The sequence below is a fragment of the Sparus aurata genome, chromosome 10 (assembly GCF_900880675.1).
Source record: "Sparus aurata chromosome 10, fSpaAur1.1, whole genome shotgun sequence".
NCBI lineage: Eukaryota > Metazoa > Chordata > Actinopteri > Spariformes > Sparidae > Sparus > Sparus aurata.
In genome coordinates, this window is record NC_044196.1 from 8,396,054 (window position 1) to 8,418,197 (window position 22,144).

The 22,144-nt window shown below is 42.4% G+C and overlaps 1 protein-coding gene across 1 annotated transcript in view; it reads right to left on the minus strand.

The window, feature by feature from the left end:
* Positions 1-370: 370 nt before the first annotated feature.
* LOC115590263 (uncharacterized) overlaps positions 371-22,144 on the minus strand; it is a 32,529-nt gene continuing 10,755 nt past the window's right edge. The window contains exons 8-13 of the mRNA XM_030431557.1: positions 15,151-15,231; positions 12,914-12,988; positions 12,524-12,604; positions 5,303-5,404; positions 4,986-5,194; positions 371-3,221 (exon numbers count right to left, since the gene is read on the minus strand). Of these exons, the coding sequence (XP_030287417.1) occupies positions 2,971-3,221; positions 4,986-5,194; positions 5,303-5,404; positions 12,524-12,604; positions 12,914-12,988; positions 15,151-15,231 (799 nt within the window). The 3' untranslated portion in view covers positions 371-2,970. The remainder of the gene's footprint in view (positions 3,222-4,985; positions 5,195-5,302; positions 5,405-12,523; positions 12,605-12,913; positions 12,989-15,150; positions 15,232-22,144) is intronic.

Genomic DNA, 22,144 nt, shown 5'->3' on the forward strand with positions numbered 1-22,144 from the left:
TGAATTAATAACAAGACCCCCACAAGTAAGAATCTGTTCTAGATTGCGTTTCACAAAGTTGATAAAGTTATTTTTACCGCCACAACTCACAAAAATGAGCAATAATAGACGTCAGTCTGGGAACATTTACATATTTTTTTAAACACAGAAAAGACTAAATGATTAATCATGCTGATAATTATTAAGTGACTTCATACATACATACACATCTGTAACTGGTACATTGAACCTGGATGCACTAATATTTATTTAATGATGAAATGTAGCTTGTAGCTTCAATTATGTAAAGTTTTCTTCACACAACTAACAGATTTGTGTTTTTGGTGTGTGTGTTTAAAATAAATACAAACAGGATTTTGTATTTGTATTTACAATGTTTTTATTGAAATTAAAGAAAATTAAAGAAAAAGAAAAGTAAGTGTCAGACAATCAGTAGTATAAATGATCATTTAAACATGAGAAAATCAGACATGTCAATAAAATGAATCAGTAAACAGGTTAACTATATTAAGAGGTTACAGAAAACATATAAACTTAAAGGTAACGTGGTACAGTAAGGGTTTAACTGCAAGTCAAAGTTATTTAATATGAAACATGTTCAAACTGAATGTTTGTGTTGCAGCTTTACGTGTGTTTAAAGTAATAAAAACAACACAACATCATTATATATAAATCATAATATAAAACATATATTTACAGTGTGAAGCCTCAACAAGTTATCGTCTCCTTCACATAACAAACATCCAGATAACATGTCAGTAAAAACAGCATCCACCTTATTAACTGCTGCTCAGGACGCTGCTACAAGTCCAGGAAGGTCAACAGACTGTCATCAGTAAACATAACGTCAGTAAACATAACGTCAGGTGAATCTGCCACCAACATAAATACAAAATACATGTTTGACCTTTTCTGGACGACCACACATGTCAGAACCGCACTTGCATATTTAAGGAAATGATTTTGAATGCAAACTTTGGCAAAAGACACACTTTTCCTTCAACATCAGCAGACTGTTTAAAGCAGACTCAGGACTCTGTATCAACTCGTCATCAATGTTGAACACGATAATATGAGGCGTGTTGAAGTTAAAGGCAGCAGACACGTTAATATTTTCATATCTGTCTTCATATAAGCAGCATTTCAACAGCATTCAGTCAATGCGGAGTTTGAAAAAGAGAATGCAGCTTAAGATAGTATGAAACTAACTGTCTTTCGCAGCTTCTGTGCTTTCCAGCATCTGATTTGTACTCTGCAAGTCAAACTCAACAAACAAGAGAAACACGCGACATGTCTCGCTAATTAGCAGCTTCATTTATCAGCTCCGTAAAAATCATTTATCTATCTATCTTGTTGGTTTTTTTGTTTAATTTTAAAAAACTCATTTGAAATGTCTACTGGACTGACGAGGTTTATAATCTGCTGCTTTCTCCTGATCCCTGCTATCCCTGGTGTGTTTATGATGATGAACGTGACACACAAGGAAAAACTACAAAAACAACTAGAACTGCAAGCAGTTATGAACGGGGACCAAGCCACCTATAAGCCAATTTGCACCAAATTTGGCACAATGCCTCTGGATGACTTCAGGAACAATTGACTGAAGTTTGATGTTGAAAGCATTTAGTTTGACTGAAATATGAAACAATATGTGTTTTTTAGCTAGCAAAAAAGACTGTTTGGTTATAACTAGCAGATTTTGCCAAAATTCTTTTGATAGCTTTTCATCAGACACATCTGGAGATTCTATGTGTAAAGTTTCAGGCAGATGGCGATAAAATCGAAGGAGGAGTTCAAAAAAGTAGGTTTTGCATATGTGGCGATTCAGCGAACGAATTGTGCAGCAGGCGTGTCCTATGTCAGAAAACCCAGCTCTATTCAGGGAACATATGGATATAAGGTTTGTGAATTTGTTATTTAAAATGTGGAAGTTATAGGCAAAAACGCGATGGCATCCATTATAGCGCCACCTAGTGTGGTACAAGTGCAATTTTTTGGTATGGAAGAACTGTGTCTTATTCTATCTGTACCATATAAATTTCAAAGCTCTCAGCATAATAGTTTGGCTGAAATTAATGTTTGTTGTTTATCTTGTAATAAGCCACGCCCACATTGACCAGTCATGACCACCTTGAAGATATGGCCTCAGGATTGGCCCTGCATCATACCGACCAAATTTCGTAAAAATCAGTGTGGCCGTTCAAGAGATATACAAACTTCCCATATTGTTAGCGCCCCCTAGTGGCCAAAATTCGGCTCATCCCTTTCTAGTGTCATGGCAATAAAGGATCTTAAATTTGGTGTTAATAACATTTAGTTTTACCGAGATATCAAACAGTTTACATTTTTATAGCTAGCTACAGAAATTTGTTTGTTAATAATTTGTGCATTCTTTGACTGAACAAAATTCTTTTGATAACTTTAGATCAGGTCCAGCTGAAGAGTGTACCTGCCAAGTTTCACACAGATTGGACAAAATCCCAAGGAGAAGTTCGAAAAAGTAGGTTTCCCAGATTTTGTGAAAAAACTTTCTAAGTGGAAGTGGGCGTGGCCAATTGCAAAGCTCCATTCAGGGAATCTGTGGATACAAGGTTTTTGAATGTGCGACATACGGTTTAGTAGTTATAGGCGAAAACGTGTTTTCCTAGGTTATAGCGCCCCCTGCAGGTGGATTTATGTAGTTTTTTGTGTCTGAGGTACATGCAGGAATCTGGACCAACCTTCCAAATTGCACCACCCTCCCTTGTCCGGTTTAGCCTGCAGCACCACTTTAAGCCGGAGAAAAAAAATATTTACAATTACAATAGGGTTCCTAGCACCGCTGATCCTAACAAACACGTCTGCTTGCATATGCGGCTCCCTAAAAAGGCAACATCGTCTCCTGACAACGTGAAAACATCAATCACACAGTCCTGAGAATTTGAATTAGAAGCTGCTGGAGAAAAATCCAAGGTCCAGAACACTCTGGCCTCAGTTGTTTTTGCCCTTTTGCTCCAATAACTGGATTTCTAAAGTGAGTTTCCTTTTCTTGAGGTCAACCATTTCCTTTTCCACCTGTAACTTTTCCTTTTCTGCCTGTAATTTCTCCGTCTCCATCTCCACTCTCTTGATCGTCTTCACCAGCAGAACAGAACGGAGATCCAGATCTCTCTTCTCTCTTCCAGCAGGTCCAGTTGTATTTTGTGGAGCCGGTCGTGATGCTGAAGGCAGATTGAGATTCTCTGCAAGAGAAGCATCTTCATTAAATTGAAATTTGTAAGAATTCAAGTTCAAAACTTTCAGTTATTATTATTGCCCAGCAAGACCAGCATATATTGTGTTTTGGGGCTGGTCTATGCTCTTTTTTTCAGCAGGGTTTAATGTTGTCATTAGGGATGCAGCGATACCGATACTGGTATCGGGAATCGGACCGATGCTGTTCTAATATACTCGTACTCGGTACTCGTTAAAGTTCGCCGATACCAAGTACCGATACCAATCAGTGTTCTCCCCAGACAGTGGAATAGCGGCGCTGTGCTGCTATACTGCTAGCTCAGAGCCACTATAGATACTCATTTTCAAATTAAGGGTGTTTATTTCCTATATCTTTAACGATATGCAACATGACTGCATCCGTAACAGCTGTCCATTGGGACCCTTTCTTCTCATACGGGACACAATGATTAAATGATTCTGCTAATGTCAGCTGCTTTATAGCCCGGGTAGGCTGCCGCGGTCTTCTCGTAGTGAGCAACAAGTGTGCCACTCTGATACGTGCGTCTGTATGTCGGTCCGCTGTCTTTAGTCACAACAGCCTTTGAACAAACTGTGCAGTGGACCGTGGTTTGTTCGAGGTCTGACGCTACAAAACCAAGCTACTAACGAGACGGTCCTTTTTTAGGAGCAAGCTCTTGGCTCGCTGCATGTTGTCGTGTTTGTTTCTCTGTGGAAAGTCAATGCGGGGCGGAACCACTATGACGTACGGGAGCCCATGAGGAGCGGCGAGGAGCAAGAAACAAACTCACAGCTGATCATGCAGAGATGATTCTTTTCATCAAAAAGAACTTGCCACTCAGTTTCCCCAAAAAAAACTTAGTTCAGAGACCACACCACTGCATGCTGACTTAAGTTTGAGATTTTGTTTGAATCAAATATGGACACTCTGCAATATGTTCATCAATGTTGTGTCAATCTGAAAGCTGGAGACAGTGCAAAATAGTTAATTGATATTTTGTTTGATGAAAATGTGGAAACTCTGCAATAATTCTCAGAAGATTTCACAGAAAATGTTTAATTTTTCATTTATCATCATGTGTTGTAACAAGCAAAGAAAATGAAACCTGTCTTCCAATTAATTGCATTTTGCCTAATAGTTTTTTGGGGGTTATTTTGGTGGTAGTAGTATCGGCATCGGTACTCGGTATCTGCAACTACTCTGATCTAAGTATCAGTATCGTATCAGGTTGAAAAAAAGTGGTATCGGTGCTGCCCTAGTTGTCATATAATGTTGCAGGGATATTTATTGAAGTTAGCATGCTAACCAGCTAGCCTCTAACCACTTCACACTTCAAGAGGTGACAGTCTGATAAGAAACAACACCAACACTGTTCTGAGCTCCCAGCCTGGGTGGGTCAGTGAGCACCACCACTAGCTTCATGGTTAACTGAGCTTACAAGCTAATAGCAGCAGCAGTTAGCAGCAGTTAGCGGTCACTCTGGTGATATGGCGCCCCCTATTTGTTTGGAGTGTGAATGCAACAGGTGGCTAATTCTTACATATTACCTCTTTGTACTAAAACCAAACTAAAAAGAATAAAATAAACCAAATGGGCCCAAAGTCGTTTACAGTTGTTTTTCGACCACCTTTTAACAATAAAAGCAGAAGAAGAATAAATAAATGTTGCCATTCAATGCACTAAAAATGAAACTAAACAAACTGCTGTGATTGTCTTACACCCCGAGTTAAACTGTAGCTCAGGCTCTGTTGAATCAAGCATTCAAACTTACTCTTGTCGTCCTCAGAATCCGTCTGGTGTTCAGGTTCTCCTCTGAATTTCTTCCCACACGTCTTGCAGGAGTAGTCAGCTGCTGAACCGTTCTGGTCTCTGAATGAGAGGACGCACTGTTTACAGGACCGGTGTCCACAGAGCAAACGGACTGGATCCTTCACAGCCTCCTCACACACTGAACAGCTGGAGATCTCCTCAGTCAGCTGACTGTAGGGTGACAACAAGACACACACACAGTCTGGCCTCAGAAAACTAACATTCATCTGCTGTCAGATTCAAGATACTTCACATCAAATAAGCACTGAATTATATTACCTTTGTTTCTTCTGAGGATTAAAGCTGGGCGGCTCATACATGGATGAAGCGCTCCTCACAGAGACACTAGAAATTATGGAGTCAGTTTCATGCAACGGTTCACTAGAAAAAGGAAAAAAGGGTTGAAAGTGTCTGTTGGACCACTGGTCCAGCAATAATTAACAACGCTCATGAATATGTCTTTAAAATGCAACAACAACAGAATAGAACACAGAAAATCATGGATGTCCCAATCCGATCTACAGGATCAGGATTGGTGCTGATTGGGGCCTTTTTCACTGATCGGGGATCAGCGATTTTGAACGTGGACCTAAGGCCAATTTTTTGTTTTTTTTACGTCGGAGCAAAACTTGTAGCCGAACTCTGAAATATTAAAGAACTCGGATCAGAATCGAGGTAAAAAAAAACCTGATCGGGACATCCTTACATAAAATGGATTATAAATCACAGAAGACATCCAGCGATGGATTTATCTTTCTGGATTTACTTTCCTGTTTTTTACAAAGTCCCCAAAAAAGATTACAAAAGAACCTTTCGCACTGAATATCCTCAGACCTGTGCTAACAGCTGACCCTGGGATAATTTATATCTATATGATCAACACTCCATTCCTACTCGTTCTGGGTTAACTGCTAACTATTGTTCTGAGGTTCAGATGATCTTTCTAGAATCTTGTGTGACTACTCTGATTACTTCAGCCCTGTTTCACACTGGCACCTCTTTGCCCTGTGGAGAATTGACAGGAGAGCTCACAGATTACGTTATAATTTGTGGGATTAAAAAGATGGATTCTATTCACTCCTGTTGATCAGCCTGACTGCAGCAGTGATCCAGAGATGAACTCCATGTCGGGTGTTTCTGTTCTGTAATGATGACTGATGTCTGGAGTTGGAGGGGAAATGGACTTTACTTCATGAACGTAACTTTACCGAGAGGAGAGGGAATTTAAACACAGACAGACTCTGAATTAAATTACTTAGACGCTGGAAGCTCTGGAGTCAGTTTGACGTAAAGGTGCATTTCTTATTGTTGTTATTGAGTTATAGTAAACAAACAGCACTAAGTGTAAAACATCAGATAGAACCACATAAACATTCATGTAAAGGGGTGGGTAAAAAACAAAACAACAAACATTATTAAAATGACTATGACTCAAGTTACTAGTCAGCATATCAAGTAAGCGTTGATAGAATTACTCCAACATGGACAAACCATTCCTCACAGAGACACTGGGAGGGAGCGGTGCACTAAACAGGGAAAGAAAAGAGACTCAGCTGACACCAGTAGTTACTCCTGAGCAGGAGTTCATGACCTCTGTGAGAGAGACTGAAGATATCCAGAGAGCAGCTCTGCCTCAGAGGTCATCCAGGGTTCACAGAACCGTGGTTACATCAGTAACCCTGGTGTTGTTGATCACAGGTCTGTGTGTTTCAGTTCTGGAGCCACAGTTTGTATGTTTCAGGTCATTTACTTACAAAAGTATAAAAAAAATCAGTGATGGTTCACTGACCAAAATTCTGACTGTAAATACAGAAACCAAAACATTAGCATGTGGATAAAAGGAATAAAACATTCATTTCAGCACTATTATTAAAAAACAAGGACTTCCGGTGAGGCGCGAAGCAGGATGGCCGCTCGTCATTGAGCTCTGACGCAGACCCCCCATACCTTATACTTTTTTGTGACAGATAAACAACGGAAAGCCGTGTTAAAGTAATCGAAACAACACTGGAGAAATGACATCAAAAAAGGAAGCAAACACGACCAAGATGCAAGATTTGAGCCGACGACACCAAGCTACCGACGCTGCTAACGAGGACATGGCTATGCTAATTAAGCAGGTCATGGCCACGGAGATGGAAAACTTGCAAGGAACGGTAGCTAGCATGCTTAATGAGTCGCTGGCCAAAGCTCTTAACCCCATAGAACAGCATATGGCAGAGAATGGTAACATCTTGCGGTCACTTAAAGAACAAGCTGAAAACCACGCCAACAAATTCAACACGGTGTTCAACAAGATAGAAGCTATCCAAACTAGCCTGCGCAAGACCGAGCAGGATACCAGTTCATGCCTCACAGAAGTTAATGTGCTACGGAGGAAGATAAATGAGCTTGAGGACAGATCACGGAGGAACAACGTGCGGCTGGTCAACTTACCGAGCGGTGCTGAGGGCGACGATCCGAGAGGCTTCCTTCAGAAGATGCTCCCTAGATGGATCCCCTCTCTTAAAGATCTACATGATACACCGCTGGAGATTGATCGTGCACATCGGATATATTCTAACAACGCCTCCCGACCGCGGACCATGATTTTCAGGCTCCTGCGATACACCGACCGCCAGGCCGTTCTGGAGGGAGCCAGGAGGGCTAAGCCCGCTCTGCCCGGCGGCGCCCAGCTGCATTTCTTCGCTGACTACAGCCCCGGTACGACACAAGAGCGGCAGAAATACAAGGAGCTCCGAGCTAAACTACGACAGAAAGGGATCGAGTCGTTCCTCATATACCCAGCGATCTTGAAGGTAAATAACAAAGGCAAGAGAATGTCTTTCAACTCCGCTGAGGAGGCGAGTGAGGCCCTGAGGTCGGTGGTGCTGTGTGGGGCGGAGGAGGTCACGGAGCCGGGAGCAGACGAGCAGCGGGAGGACACAGAGATGCAGTGAGGAATTTGAATGTATGTGCTGATGTATACATACCGCAAGTTAGTTTAATAATGACTGTATAACTGTGGGTTTTTTGTTTTGTTTTTTGCACGTTACAACTTATTCACACGGTTCTTAATAGTTAAATAGAGTAACGGGTATTATGCTCGTTAAATGTGTGACACGCTCCATATGTTTTGGTTAAGTTTAAGGTATTGAAGCAACAGGCTCTCAGTAAAGTGAAGTCGAACTCCTTACTTAAAGTTACCTTAGTTAAATTGGAGATGGTTTATCACAGTGGAGCCATTGTTTGCTTTATTTTGTTATCAATGTGAATATGTTTATCTAGTGTCTAATGTTTATGAGGACGACAATACAAGATAATTGCTTTGTTATTGGGGGGGATGGGAGAAGTTAGAGCTTAATGCTGACACTGCTGAGTGACACTCACGGATGTTTAGAAGTAGAGGGTTAAGTAGGGGGGGAAGACGGAAAAGGGGGGCAGGGGGAAGTAGAGCTCAGAGCTCCACCAACATTCAAAATATTATTCAGATGAACGCTGCCAACTCAGATGGGTTAGGGAAATTCACAATTGTATCATTTAATGTTAGAGGACTTAACGCTCCATACAAACGATCAAAAGTCCTAGATTTCCTACGTAGGAAAAAGATAGATATTGCGTTGATTCAGGAAACGCATCTCAAACATGATGATGTTTCCAGAGTTCAGAATTACTACTATAAACCCATCGTGGCATCAACAGATGGAAGCCGTACAAAAGGAGTTATGATATTAATGAGACGTAGTATTAATCTAACGATAGAAAGATGTGGTTCCGAAAATAATGGGCGTTTAGCTTTCTGCTGCACGTCCATTGAGGGTAAAAAAGTTGCATTTATAAGCCTTTATGCTCCAACCATATTTGATGCTGACTTTTTTCCATTTGCTACATCTGAGCTTCTGAAATTAAGTGACTACCATCTCTACATTGGCTTGGATGCAAATGCGGTAGTGAGCAGTGATTTGGACAGGTCATCCCACACTTTATCCAGCACACAGGAGGCCGCCTCCAATGCATTGAATTGCTTTATAAAAGACCTAAATTTAGCTGATGTGTGGAGGGGCCATAACCTGTTGGCCAGGGACTACACTTTCTTTTCTGCAAGACATAAAACATTCTCCCGTATAGACTAAATTCTGGTATCTGGTGGCATGTCGCGCTCTGTGCACTCAGTGGATATCTTACCTAGACACATATCCGATCATAACCCTGTTATCTCAACTTTTAATTTCAAAAACATCAAAAACAAGGCATCTAGATGGAGATTCAATACATCTCTGCTCAAGAATATTGATTTTATAACGCAAATGAGAACTAAGCTCATAGAATTTATTGACTTAAATCAGAACAGCGTCACAGATAAAACAATTGTTTGGGCATCAATCAAGGGCTTTATTCGTAATAACGCTATTTGGTTCAGCACCTACTTGCACAAAACCAAACTCGAAAAGATATCTACCCTAGAAAAGCAATGCTGTATTTTAGAAAAGGACCTCAAAAAAGGGTACACGGAAGCAAAGGAAAGTAATCTTAAAATTAAACAGGCAGAGCTAAACAATTTGCTAAGAAGCAGGGCTGAATATATGATCCATATTACCAAACATAAATATTATGCAGAGGGTAGCAGACCAAGTCGTCTTCTTGCCTTAACTCTCAAACATCAAGAAGCCAAAAGGACTATACCTGCAATTAGATGTGATGGACGTGGTGTAGTATCATCAACAGAAGAAATAAATGAGACATTTAAGAATTTTTTTAAAGATCTATACATGTGTGGCCCGGTTCCTTCAGGAGATGATTTCAACAAGTTTTTTAGTGAGTTGGAACTCCCTACATTACCACCAGATGATATTAAATCTCTGGACTCCCCAATTACTTTGGATGAACTAATCAAAGCTGTTAAATCTACAAACAAGGGCCGCACACCAGGAATAGATGGGATCCCTGTTGAATTATACCTGACATTTTGGGATATTCTAGGACCAATATGGCTGGACACTATTAATTATGCTATTGGAAATGGTGAGTTCCATAGAGACCTGAACACTGCGCTTATCACAGTCATTCCCAAACCTGGCAAGGACCCACTGGAATCCATCGACCAATATCTTTAATAAACGCTGACTTGAAGATATTCTCAAAGGTTTTGAGTAATAGACTGGAGGTGGTGGCAGGGAAAATAATAAGCCCAGACCAAACAGGATTTATGAAGGGACGTTTATCGTCAGATAATATTCGCAGACTTTTACACACAATTGGTGAAACCCATAAAATCCCACCCGCATGTGGACTGCTGTTTCTGGATGCGGAAAAGGCGTTTGACCGCCTAGAGTGGCCATACCTTTGGAGAGTGTTAAAAGAATTTAAATTCAGAGATAGATTTATAAAAATGATTAAAACGTTATACGCTAATCCCTCTGCTCGTGTATGTATAGGAGGTGGATTTTCAGAGCTATTTGACATAAAACGGGGAACGCGGCAGGGAGACCCGTTGTCCCCCCTCATCTTTAATATCTCTATGGAGCCACTCGCACAGTTTATTAGAAAATGTCCGCAGATCTCACCAATTACAATAGGGGCTACATCCCACTCAATATCCCTTTATGCAGATGATACACTAGTCTATACTGCCGATATTCAACAGTCTCTCCCTCATATTTTAAAAGTGTTGGAGCAATTTGGCTACATTTCTGGATATAAAGTTAATTTGGCAAAATCGGCACTAATGCTACTCAATACAGATACAAGTAAGGTGGTGCTTCCACCACAGATTAAAGTCATGAATGAGGTCAAATATCTGGGTATTAAGATTAATACTTCCCTAACATCTATTGCTAAAACAAATTATACCGTAATCCTGAAGAAGATTGCGGAAGATGTTGAGAGATGGAAACACCTGCCAGCATCAGTCCCAAATCGAATATCAGTTATTAAAATGAATATTCTACCGCGCATCAACTTTATTAGTTCCATGTTACCACTCTCACCCCCTGCAGGGTATTGGCAAAAACTTGACACTATATTGAGGCGATATGTGTGGAATGATAAACGACCTTATATAAAGTGGTCAGTCTTGCAGCTGAGAAAGACTGATGGTGGTTTGGCCTGTCCGAATATTAAATTATATCATTGGGCATTTATGTTACGAGGTATAAGCTTCTGGATGGACGATGATAAAGAGTTATCTTGGAAAAACATTGAAAAAGAATTAGTGGCACCTACAAGGCTAAAAGACTTCATTCTCTCGGGAATATCAGCTAAAAAATGTAGTTTATATTACGGTCCAATTTTTACTCATACTCTTCAGGTGTTTAGATCATTGGAAAGATTTCTGAAAGTTAAGAGTGTCTGGTTCAAGGCCTCCCCAATATGGAATAACACACATCTTCTATCCGGGGGGAAACCCTTTACTAACAGGGCATGGGAATCTAAAGGCATCTGTACACTGAATGATATTAATGGATCAAACTCTATCCTAAGTTTTGAACAGCTGGTATCCAAGTACAGTCTGGATAGACACTCCCTCTTCTTCTACTTCAGAATAAGATCAGCCTGTAGGGCCTATAAGGTTCCCTGGGGCTCAGAGCTAGGAAAGCATCCTATTTTAAAGTGGATTCAGGTTGCGCCAAGGAGAATAATATCATATTTGTATGACAAAATGCTTTCACAACAGTACTCACCCACATCAGGAATGAAAGCTTGGATTAGAGACAGAGTTGAAGTGGGAGATGAACCTAATTGGAATGTAATTTGGAATAATGTTTTTAAAGCCTCCAAAAACCCAAATCATCAGTATATACACCTAAAATTTTGTCATCGAGCATACATTACCCCAAGAATTAGACACCAAATGAAACTGACACAGGACCCTTTTTGCTCATTCTGCCCTCAGGGAACCGTAGGCTCTTTTATGCATGTTATGTGGGAGTGTCCTGGAGTTTTCGTGTTTTGGGGAAATGTTGTTCGAAATTTGGAATTGCTGACTGAGGCTAAGCTACCGATGGATCCCTATGTGCATTTGCTAAATGATGACACTGGCCTGGACATTGGGAGAAGCTCTAGGAAGATTTGGCTTGCAGGCTTGACTGCAGCTAAGAAGATGTTAGCACAACGCTGGAAACCGCCCCACGATATTTCTCTCACACATTGGCTTCGCAGCTTTTTGGACATCTCTTACCTGGAATTATCCTCGGCACGAATCAACAACGCAAGACTAAATACTATGACAATGTGGAAAAACGTGATCAGTATCCTGGAGGATCTTCTTCATAAATGAGCCTGGTTTATCTGTTTGGTGGTGTTTAAAAAATGTCAGTTATTGTTGTGGAGCGAAAGGGGAAAGGGTGGAGTTGGGTGGGGTGGGGGGGAAGAAATTGTAAAATCAAGCTACGACAAAGTGATGTCATTGTATGTTTCATATATCCTGCAATGTTGTCGTAATAAAAAATGAATGACAAAAAAAAAAAAAAAAAAAATCTAAATCAAGTTAGTATATTTTACAGAAAGCATTGATAGAATTACCTTTCTCTCTTCTGAGGCTGAAAACTGGGCGGCTCGTCCATGGAAAAATCACTCTTCATGGAGACACTGGGAGATACACTACTAAAAATAAAAAGAAGAAAATGTTATTACTAATGTGTGAGTTATTCAGCAGTCTGTGAGGTTCTCATGAAGAACGGTGCATCACTAGTTCACTGAAACATTCAGTGTTGATGTAATTTCTGACTGTCAGTCTGTCAGAGAAGTGAAGCGTCTCTTTATTCAGGCTGAAACTCTGCAGGTCCACAGACAACATGAATGAACCTCAGTCACAAGTGGTTTCATCAGCATCTCTGTACAGATAACTCACCTCAGTACGCTTCACATGTCAGAGGCTTTCTGTATGTTACTGAATAAGTTGAATTAAATTACCTTGGTGGCGTGAGTAGCGGCTGGTACACGCAACGACGAATCTCATTAGAGGGAGCTCTGGGAGCTGTGTGCTTACTGAAAACAGAAAACTATTTTTAATCATGTGAAACTTCTTCATCAACTAAGATCACATCTGTAACACTGATTCTAAAGTTGTGACGCTGTGTGAAACTAATTAAACAAAGTGAAAATAATTTAATCCTTTTTTGGTGTCTACTCAACTAAAGACGATGGGAGTCATGCTATGCAGGGTTGAGGAGTCTGAACAAAGGAGCCTTGAGTCTTTTGCTGAAGATGGCGAGTGACTCTGCTGTCCTGACATTGGTCGGGAGTTTGTTCCACTGCTGAGGCGCCAAAACAGAGAAGAGTCGCGACTTCGCTGAGTGGGTTTTGTTTGCCCTCAGCGATGGGGGTACCAACCAGCCAGCTGATGTAGATGAGTGAAGTACTCTCTCTGGGGCGTGTGGTCTGCCCAGTGTTTGGAGGTAGACGGGTACAGTTCTGTTGATGGCCTTTAAGTCCAGCAGCATCATCTGGATCCTCATCCTCAACAGTGACTGACAGGTCCATGCGAGGGCAGTCTTTCCCCAAGATGAAGAGGAGTTCAGTTTTACTAAGGTTGAGTTTGAAGTGATGCGCAGCTGTCCAAGCGGAGATGCACGACACAATGTGGGTGTTGGAGGAGGATGAGGGGAAAGAGAGGAACAGTGGTAAAAGAATCCATGGGATGTGACTGCAGAGCCGAGTGATCTAGTGTATAGTGAAAAAGAAGTGGACCTAATACTGAGCCTTGAGGGACACCAGTTTCCAAATAGCAGGGGTTGGACAAGGAGCTGTTCCATGTGACCTGAAAGGTGGGATTTGTAAGGTATGATACGAACCAGGTTAGAGCTGAGTCAGCAATGCCAAGTTCAGCCAGAGTGGAGAGGAGGATTTGGTGGTTGACTGTGTCAGATACAGAAGAGTCGAGGAGAATGAGGACTGACGAGTTGGACGAGGTTCTGGAGACACAGTGACTCAGTCACCATAAGGAGACCCGTCTCAGTGGAGTGGCCAGTCCTAAAGCCGGACTGATTTGGGTCAAGGAGGTAATTTTGGGAAAGATAGGAGGACAGTTGGTTGTAGACGGCATGTTCCAGGGTTTTAGAGGAATGAGAGAAGAGATACAGTTCTGTAGTTTCAGATGTCAGCTGAGGCTGGGTTGGATTTCTTTAGGAGTGGCTTTACTGTAGCTGTCTTGAAAGGAGCTGGAATAATGCCTGAAGTAATGGAGAAGTTGATCAGAGTGGTGAGGAATGGCAGGATGTCTTGAGAGATGTTTTGGAGAAGGGAGGAGGGAATCGGATCAGTGGAACAGGTTATGGCACAGTTAAGACGTCACAAGTGTGAGAACATCTTCAGTGGAGAGAGGGCTGAAGCAGGTGAGGCCATCAGAGGTGAGGGTTGGTGGAGGTGCTCTCTGGATGGGCATAGTTCTAAATGAGGAGCTGATGTCTTTTACTTTCTTAGTAAAGTAAGTTGCAAAACTACATGGGCTCAGCATCGTCTGATTATCACTTTCTTTTATGTAACGAGCAGATATGAAAAGTTATCAGCGCCACATGGTGGAAACAGGAAGAGACAACGACTCTCTGTGTGCTGCAGCGTCCAAAAACATGAAGTTCTGTTTGTCAAACTGTATGACAGAAATATGAGGACTTCACTTTAATCCAACCCAACCTGAGATGTACATAATGTTTGAACTACAGTTGTTCAGAATTTATTTTACAGAAAGCATTGAAATAAATTCCCTTTGTTTCTTCTGAAGATTTAAGCCAGGTGGCCTCAACGTGGACAAACCATTCCTCACAGAGACTCTGGGAGGGAGCGGTGCACTAAACAGGGAAACAAAGATGACTCAGCTGACACCAGTAGTTACTCCTGAGCAGGAGATCATGACCGTGAGAGAGACTGAAGATATCCAGAGAGCAGCTCTGCCTCAGAGGTCATCCAGGGTTCACAGAACCGTGGTTACATCAGTAACCCTGGTGTTGTTGATCACAGGTCTGTGTGTTTCAGTTCTGGAGCCACAGTTTGTATGTTTCAGGTCATTTACTTACAAAAGTCTAAAACTTAAATGATGGTTCATTGACCAAAATTCTGACTGTAAATACAGAAACCGAAACATTTGCATGTGGATGTCATTTCAGCAACTCAAGTTAAGTAGTATATTTAACAGAAAGCATTGATAAAATTACCTTTCTTTCTTCTGAAGCTGAAAACTGGGCGGCTCATCCCTGGAATCATCACTCTTCATGGAGACACTGGGAGATACACTACTAAAAATAAAGGAGAAAATTGTATTATTTAAGTGTAACTTATTCAGTATTCTGTGTGGTTCAAATGAAGACGTGACGCATTTAGACAAATAGATAGAAAAGGATAAGGTGCAGTTTTATTTACAGTTATTAAAGGAGTCATCAAACGGAAATCGCAATTTCTCTTGTTAAAACATGCATATTGGTGTTGGACCTCAGTTGAAACTTGCCTGAAAGGCTGGAGTTTGAAAGTGGCTCAGTTTTTTCGCTTTTGCTCTTTTTCCGAACAGGAATAGCGCACAATAGAGTTCTCAACGGGTCAGCCCGGCCCAACAAACCCGACCGGACCCGCAAGTTCGGGCCAGGTTCAGGCCAAAAAAATACACAAATGAGCCGGGTCGGGTCGGGCTTCGGGCTTCCTTTTTCATAAAACACATTTCATAAAACACATTTCTTGCAGGTTGTAAATTATGTATTGTTTGTTTGTTGTTCGTGTGGTGAAGAGTAAGTCTGGCTGCCTGCTTCATGGGGCAGACGAAGACCTGACGCCGCTGCACAAAGTCACGATAACAAGTGTATGAGGGAAACAATGCAGGCGCGCGGGGGGTCGGGTTCGGGCCGGGTTTGGGCAGACAATTCATGCTGGTGTGTCAGGCTGCGTCGGGTTCGGGCTTAAAAACCCGCGGGCCGGGTCGGGTTGTAATTTTCAGGCCGGTTGAGAACTCTAGAGCACAAGGGTGCGCGATTCCTAAAGTACGAGATTTTGACTCTGCTTCTGTGGTGACGTTACCACAGGAGGCTACTTGCATAACCAACTGCTAACTGTTGATAAATTAGCAATTATCATATTGAGGTGCTTGTATCTAACTACAGGCAAGGTGAGTAGACACTCACTCGAAATGAAAAAGTAAGAAGGTAAAAAAAAAGAATTTACCATTCAGAGACATCCTGCTGTAAATAGGGCCCTATAAAATCCATTTTATTTTTGCCCAAATTCCGTTTTTTCTGTTTTAAGTTTAGGGAATCCCGATTTTTTTTTACCTTTTACTCTCATTATACAACCAAAAACAGTGTGTTTTTAATGTAAATGACTAAAATGTACACAAATTAAATAGAAATTACCTTAAATTAATTGAGGTGACAAACATATTTCCTCAATACTGAACCGTACAGTACAGTAAAGTGCATCAAAAACATTTTGACTTCATCATGTCTTCATACAGTAGTATATTTTGTGTTTTTATGGGTTTCATTTGGGTTTCATTAAATAAAAACATGGTCAGCTCTCAGGCAGATCCAGTAAATGTTTGCATACCAAAATTGTTCTGAAAATTTAAGTTGTAAATATTTTTAAAAATTAGCAAAGATGACCAACTAAATGAGAAATTATACTTGTGATGTTATGTCAATAACACACCAACCAGCTAGCAGTGAAAACACCAACCCTCCCCCAGTCCTCTGAGCTCCCAGCCCAGGCAGAGTCAGCTAACAGGGCTGTGGCTAACGGGGCTAGCTAGCTAACAGCAGCTACTGTTAGCAGCAGTTAACAGTCACTCTGGTATTATATGCAAATAATATGAATCGGACAGGTGGCTAACTCTCACACATTACACCTTTAATTGTGATGTCACAGGTCTGCGTCTTTGTAAAACAACAGTTCACCTGACACATAAAAGTCGTTGGGGAACTACTCAGCTCTGTACTGAGGGGTTAATGTCGAGTTTCTGAGTTTCTTCGCCGACGAAGACGGAGCCATGGGCAGTCGCTTCGCCATGCTTACGTTGCTTTGACGGGGGAGCTCAGTCTGTGGGGAGGGGGGCAGCGACAACTTGTTGTGCCACCAAGATTTGCTTCCCTCCGTGAAGTCTTCCTCAGACATACGTTCCTCTTCCACACGAAAACAGCATGTCAGTGAAATTATGGCAAATTCCGCGATATTCCGCGTTAAAAGTAGATTCCATTTTAATTGGCCAATTCCGCGATTCCGTCCACGATTCCGTGATCGCGGAAATCATAGGGCCCAATGTAAACGTGTCTCTTCCACCGTCTCTGCCTCTTCACTCTCCTGTTCGGGTTCCGATCCGGCTCGTACATAAATGCCTGAATTCCGTAAGGTTCGTCATTTAGTGTGTGCGCCATGACAGGGGGCTGTTTATGTTTTGGAGTCTGTGTGCATGCAGGCTCGCCCCCCATTCCGGCTCTGTCCTTCCTGCGGCCAATCAACACGCGCCTCATTACATATTAATACAATGCACATCCGGACCGGTCAAAACCTTGCGCGTAATCTCGCGTGAGAAAGTTGCAGTATTAAAAAGTGAAAAAGTTGACTTAAAAAAAAAAAAATTCTAATAAGTTTTAAGAATTGATCCAAAGCGATCCAAGGGGGACTGGATATGTAAAAAAACAGGTGATGACTCCTTTAAAGCACAAAAGTTATGTGTTTGTTTTGGAGTGAGTGTCATATAGTTTAATGGCACCAGGTAGGAATGATTTCCTGTGCCATTACTTTAGGCAGCAGGTTGAATGAGTCTGTTGCTGAAGCTGCTCTTTCGCTTGTCCAGAGTTTTGTGGAGAGGGCTGAGAGACCATGATGTCCATGATCGCCAGCAGTTTCTCCAGCATCCTGTCCTCCCCCACTTCCTCCAGGGTGACAAGCTTAGAGCCAACAACAGACTCTGCCTTCTTTATGAGTTTAATCAGTCTGTTTGATGCCTGCAGCCCAGGACACCACAGAGAAGAAGATGGTGCTTGCAACAACAGACTGATAAAACATCTGGAGCATCCGGTTGCAGACATTAAAGGACCTGAGCCTCCTCAGGAAGTAGAGCCGGCTCAGGCCACTCTTGTAGACTGCCTCTGTGTTTGTAGTCCACTACAGTTTGTTGTCCAGCACCACATCATGGTTTCTCGACTACACGCCACCCTGGAAACTAAAGATTTAATGGTAGGGCTTTATGGAGTCTAGGCTACAGGGATGACACAGGTGCGCATATTTCTGTAAATGGAAACTTGAGCTCGGCGGGGGTTGGCCACCATACTGCACAATATTCGACTTACCGGCTGCTTCCGCCAACGCTCACTACCTGTAGTTTGGTCTGAGAGGCTTTCCAGGGATGTCGGCGTCCCGCAGGAGGCGTCGGGCCCGCCACCTGCTCCAGCGTCCTGGTTGCGTCGACCTCTGTCCGTCGACTCCCGGTCGCGGTTTAGTCAGTTCATTTGTTTGTTTAGACGAGACAATAAATAAATCATAATTCACTCTGGAGGGTGAGGGGGTTCTTCCTCTCTTCGAATCACTTTCCTTTTTCCTGGGCGTCCGCCTCATCCGTCCACGAGACTCCCCGTTTGCTTTTTCCCACACTGCCCCGCCACTTCCGATCATGTCAGACTTAAGTGGCAGCGTAACCAGGCAACCAATCAAACATTACACAGTATGGCAGCCCCTCAAATCTCAGAATGTGACCACAACATTCATATACAGATCTGCCTGTAAACTAGGTCCACTCAACTCTCACATAAAAAATCAGAATCCTCCTTTCCTCAGCCTTGCCTGCAATATGCTTTACCTGGAGATCATATGGCTGTAAGATCAGGCTCCACCTAAACACTCTGGCATTGGCACTTTTAAACTTGTCCAGGAAGGCTAGTGGATTATGGTAGGAATATACCACCACCTGCTCGCTACTCGCCACATACACTTCAAAATGTCTGACAGCCAGCACCAGGGCCAGACTTTCTTTCTCCACTGTGGAGTACGCCTTCTGGTGTCTGTTCAGTTTTTGGAAAAATATGCCACCGGCTTCTCAAAGTCGTCATCATCAACCTGTAAAAGAACCGCCCCTACACCTACATCACACGCATCAACAGCAATAAGGAATGGCTTCTGGAAATCTGGAGCCCTGAGCACTGGATAAAATGGTCTTTACTTTAACCAAAGCTTCCTCACACTCCCTGGACCACTTACATCTTTCATCCTTCCTCAACAAGTTGGTCAAAGGGCCTATGATTGCCGCAAAGTTTGGGATAAACCTGCGATAAAACCCACACATTCCAAATACATGCATTAGCTGTGTGTGAGTCTGAGGCACTTGAAAGTCTAGGATGGCCTGCACTTTGGCAGCCCGGGGCTTCAGTGTTCCGTGAAACCTTTCCATGGCTCCCTGCGACTGAGGCTGAAGAATGTTTAGGGGACACCTGCAACTCTGCCATGACCTGTTGGTATAACCTGGACGTAAAATTAGATCCTCGGTCAGATTGAATGGAGCGTGGCAGCCAAGCCCAAGAGAAAAACTTTATCAGATGTTCCACAATGGTTTTCGCTTTAATACTACGTAAAGGAAAAGCCTCGGGATATCTAGTAGCCACATCCATTATTGTCAAGAGATACTAATTTCCCCTCCTAGACTTTGGCAAAGGCCCTACACAGTCAACCATTATGTGTGCAAATGGTTCATCCTCCACGGGTAGAGGAAGCCAGATACACTATATTGCCAAAAGTATTCACTCACCTGCCTTGACTCACATATAAACTTAATGGACGGCCCATTCTTAATCCATAGGGTTTAATATGACGTTGGTTCCTTTGCAGCTATAACAGCTTCAACTCTTCTTCCAGAGGCACATTTGTGAGGTCACAAACTGATGTTGGACAGGAAGGCCTGGCTCTCAGTCTCCACTCTAATTCATCCCAAAGGTGTTCCATCGGGTTGAGGTCAGAACTCTGTGCAGGCCAGTCAAGTTCATCCATACCAAATTTTCTCATCCAGTCTTTATGGACCGTGCTTTGTGCACTGGTGCACAGTCATGTTGGAACAGGAAGGGGCCATCCCCAAACTGTTCCCACAAAGTTGGGTGCTGGAATTGTCCAACATCTCTTGGTATGCTGAAGCATTCAGAGTTTCTTTCACTGGAACTAAGGGACCAAGCCCAGCTCCTGAACAACCCCACACCATAATCCCCCTCCACCAAACTTTGTTTGGCACAATGTGAAGTCAGTCAAGTACCGTTCTCCTGGCAACCGCCAAACCCAGACTCGTCCATCAGATTGCCAGATGGAGACCAGTGTTGTTTTCGTCGTCGATGACGATGACGATGACGAAATTATTTCGTTGACGCCCCTTTTTTTCATGACGATAACGAGACGGTGACGGGATAAACATGGCACTTTGATGACTAAAACATGACGAGACTTGTATGAGTTTTCGTTGATGAGACGAGAATGGACGTAAATGTTAGTGGGTGGTCTGTCAGACGTTTAAAATGCATGACATCTCTGCTAAATGTTCGTGTAGCAGCTGGACAGCCGCTGACATCCGGGAGATGCAGCGTCTCCTCAGTCTCTGTCTTCGTTGTTCACTTGCTGTTGTAGCAGCAAGCTAGTAGCGGTCGCTACTTTCAAATTAAAAACCCCCGCTAAGACCCCAGTTCTAAACTCAAACAGGGTGCAATGTAAAGCTCTTATTTGAAGACAAATTCATTGTCACTTTTTTTCTTTTTCTTTATTGAACAATTTAAGTGTACAAAACCACAAGGTATAGAGTAACAATCAGCACATATCAGCACATTTCAACTGTTTTTTCATGAATTGATGCCCTATTTCATCATACAAGAGTGTCACAGATAAGTTGTGAAAATAGCAGATCTACAAGTTCAACACATTGCAACACATTGTGAGCTTGTAGATCTTTTTATTGACCTAAATCAATCTGATAAGAGACTGTACCTCTTCTTTTGTTTTTTAACTTAAACTGACTAAAACTAGATTAAAACCTGTTTGAGTTTTCGTCAACTAGAACTGGACTAAATCACATATAGAAGTGACTAAAATTTGACTAAAACTAAAAAGCATTTTAGTCCAAAAGACTAAGACTAAGACTAAATCTAAAATGGTTGCCAAAAACAACACTGATGGAGACACCACTGCATCAGACGCCTTGTATTGCACTTGCTGATGTATGGCTTGGATGCAGCAGTTCAGCCATGGAAACTAGAGCTGTCCCAAACGATTATTTTCCAAATGAATAATCTAGCGATTATTTTTTCGATTAGTCGACTAATCTAACGATTCATTTAACATTACATGAGCAAACAAAAGTAACGTAGTAACTGTCGTTGGTAACTTATATGAGTAACAAATAGTAGCGGAGCAGCGTCTGTCCTCCCGCCTGTCCTACCAACTCTTCGTCACATTTCTGCCTGAAAAACAGCGTCTGTCACCGGCAAAAACCTTTAACTCACTCAAGTGGTTGTGTTGATATAAATCACTGCGATGGTCAGCCCCCCCGACCGAGACTTCAGTGAACTTTCCCCCAGAAAACAGCCTCCGTCCCCGCAAGTGACAGAGTCTACTGATGGCGATTACGTGTAATTTAGCACGAAAAACTTAACTCCTTCCGAGTTCTCAATCACTACACATTATCAACCGTCAGTGGGTTTAGATTGACAGGGGGACACCTGGGAAACACCCCGATGTCATCATCATGACGTGTACCGTCACGTCTCTTAAGGAGCGGCAGCGCAGCTTTCTGTGTGAATTACACAGCAGTTCGTCTTTATTCCAGCGGTGCTTCGCTCTGTGTGAATGACCAATGGTGGACAATTGACGAACCGCCGCTGCTGCGTTAATGCAGCATCTCTGTGTGAGAGGGGCTAGTCTCAGCCTCCGCAGGTACTTACACTTCCTGTTTGAGAAGACGCGTCAACGCAAATTATTCTTGTCGACGAATTTATGTCGACGCGTCGTCCCAGCCCTAATGGAAACCCATTCCATGAAGCTCTCTACACACTGTTCTTGAGCTAATCTGAAGGCCACATGAAGTTTGCAGGTCTGTATGTATTGACTCGGCACAAAGTTGGCGACCTCTGCACACTATGCGCCTCAGCATCCACTGACCCCACTCCGTCATTTTACGTGGCCGACCACTTCGTGGCTGAGTTG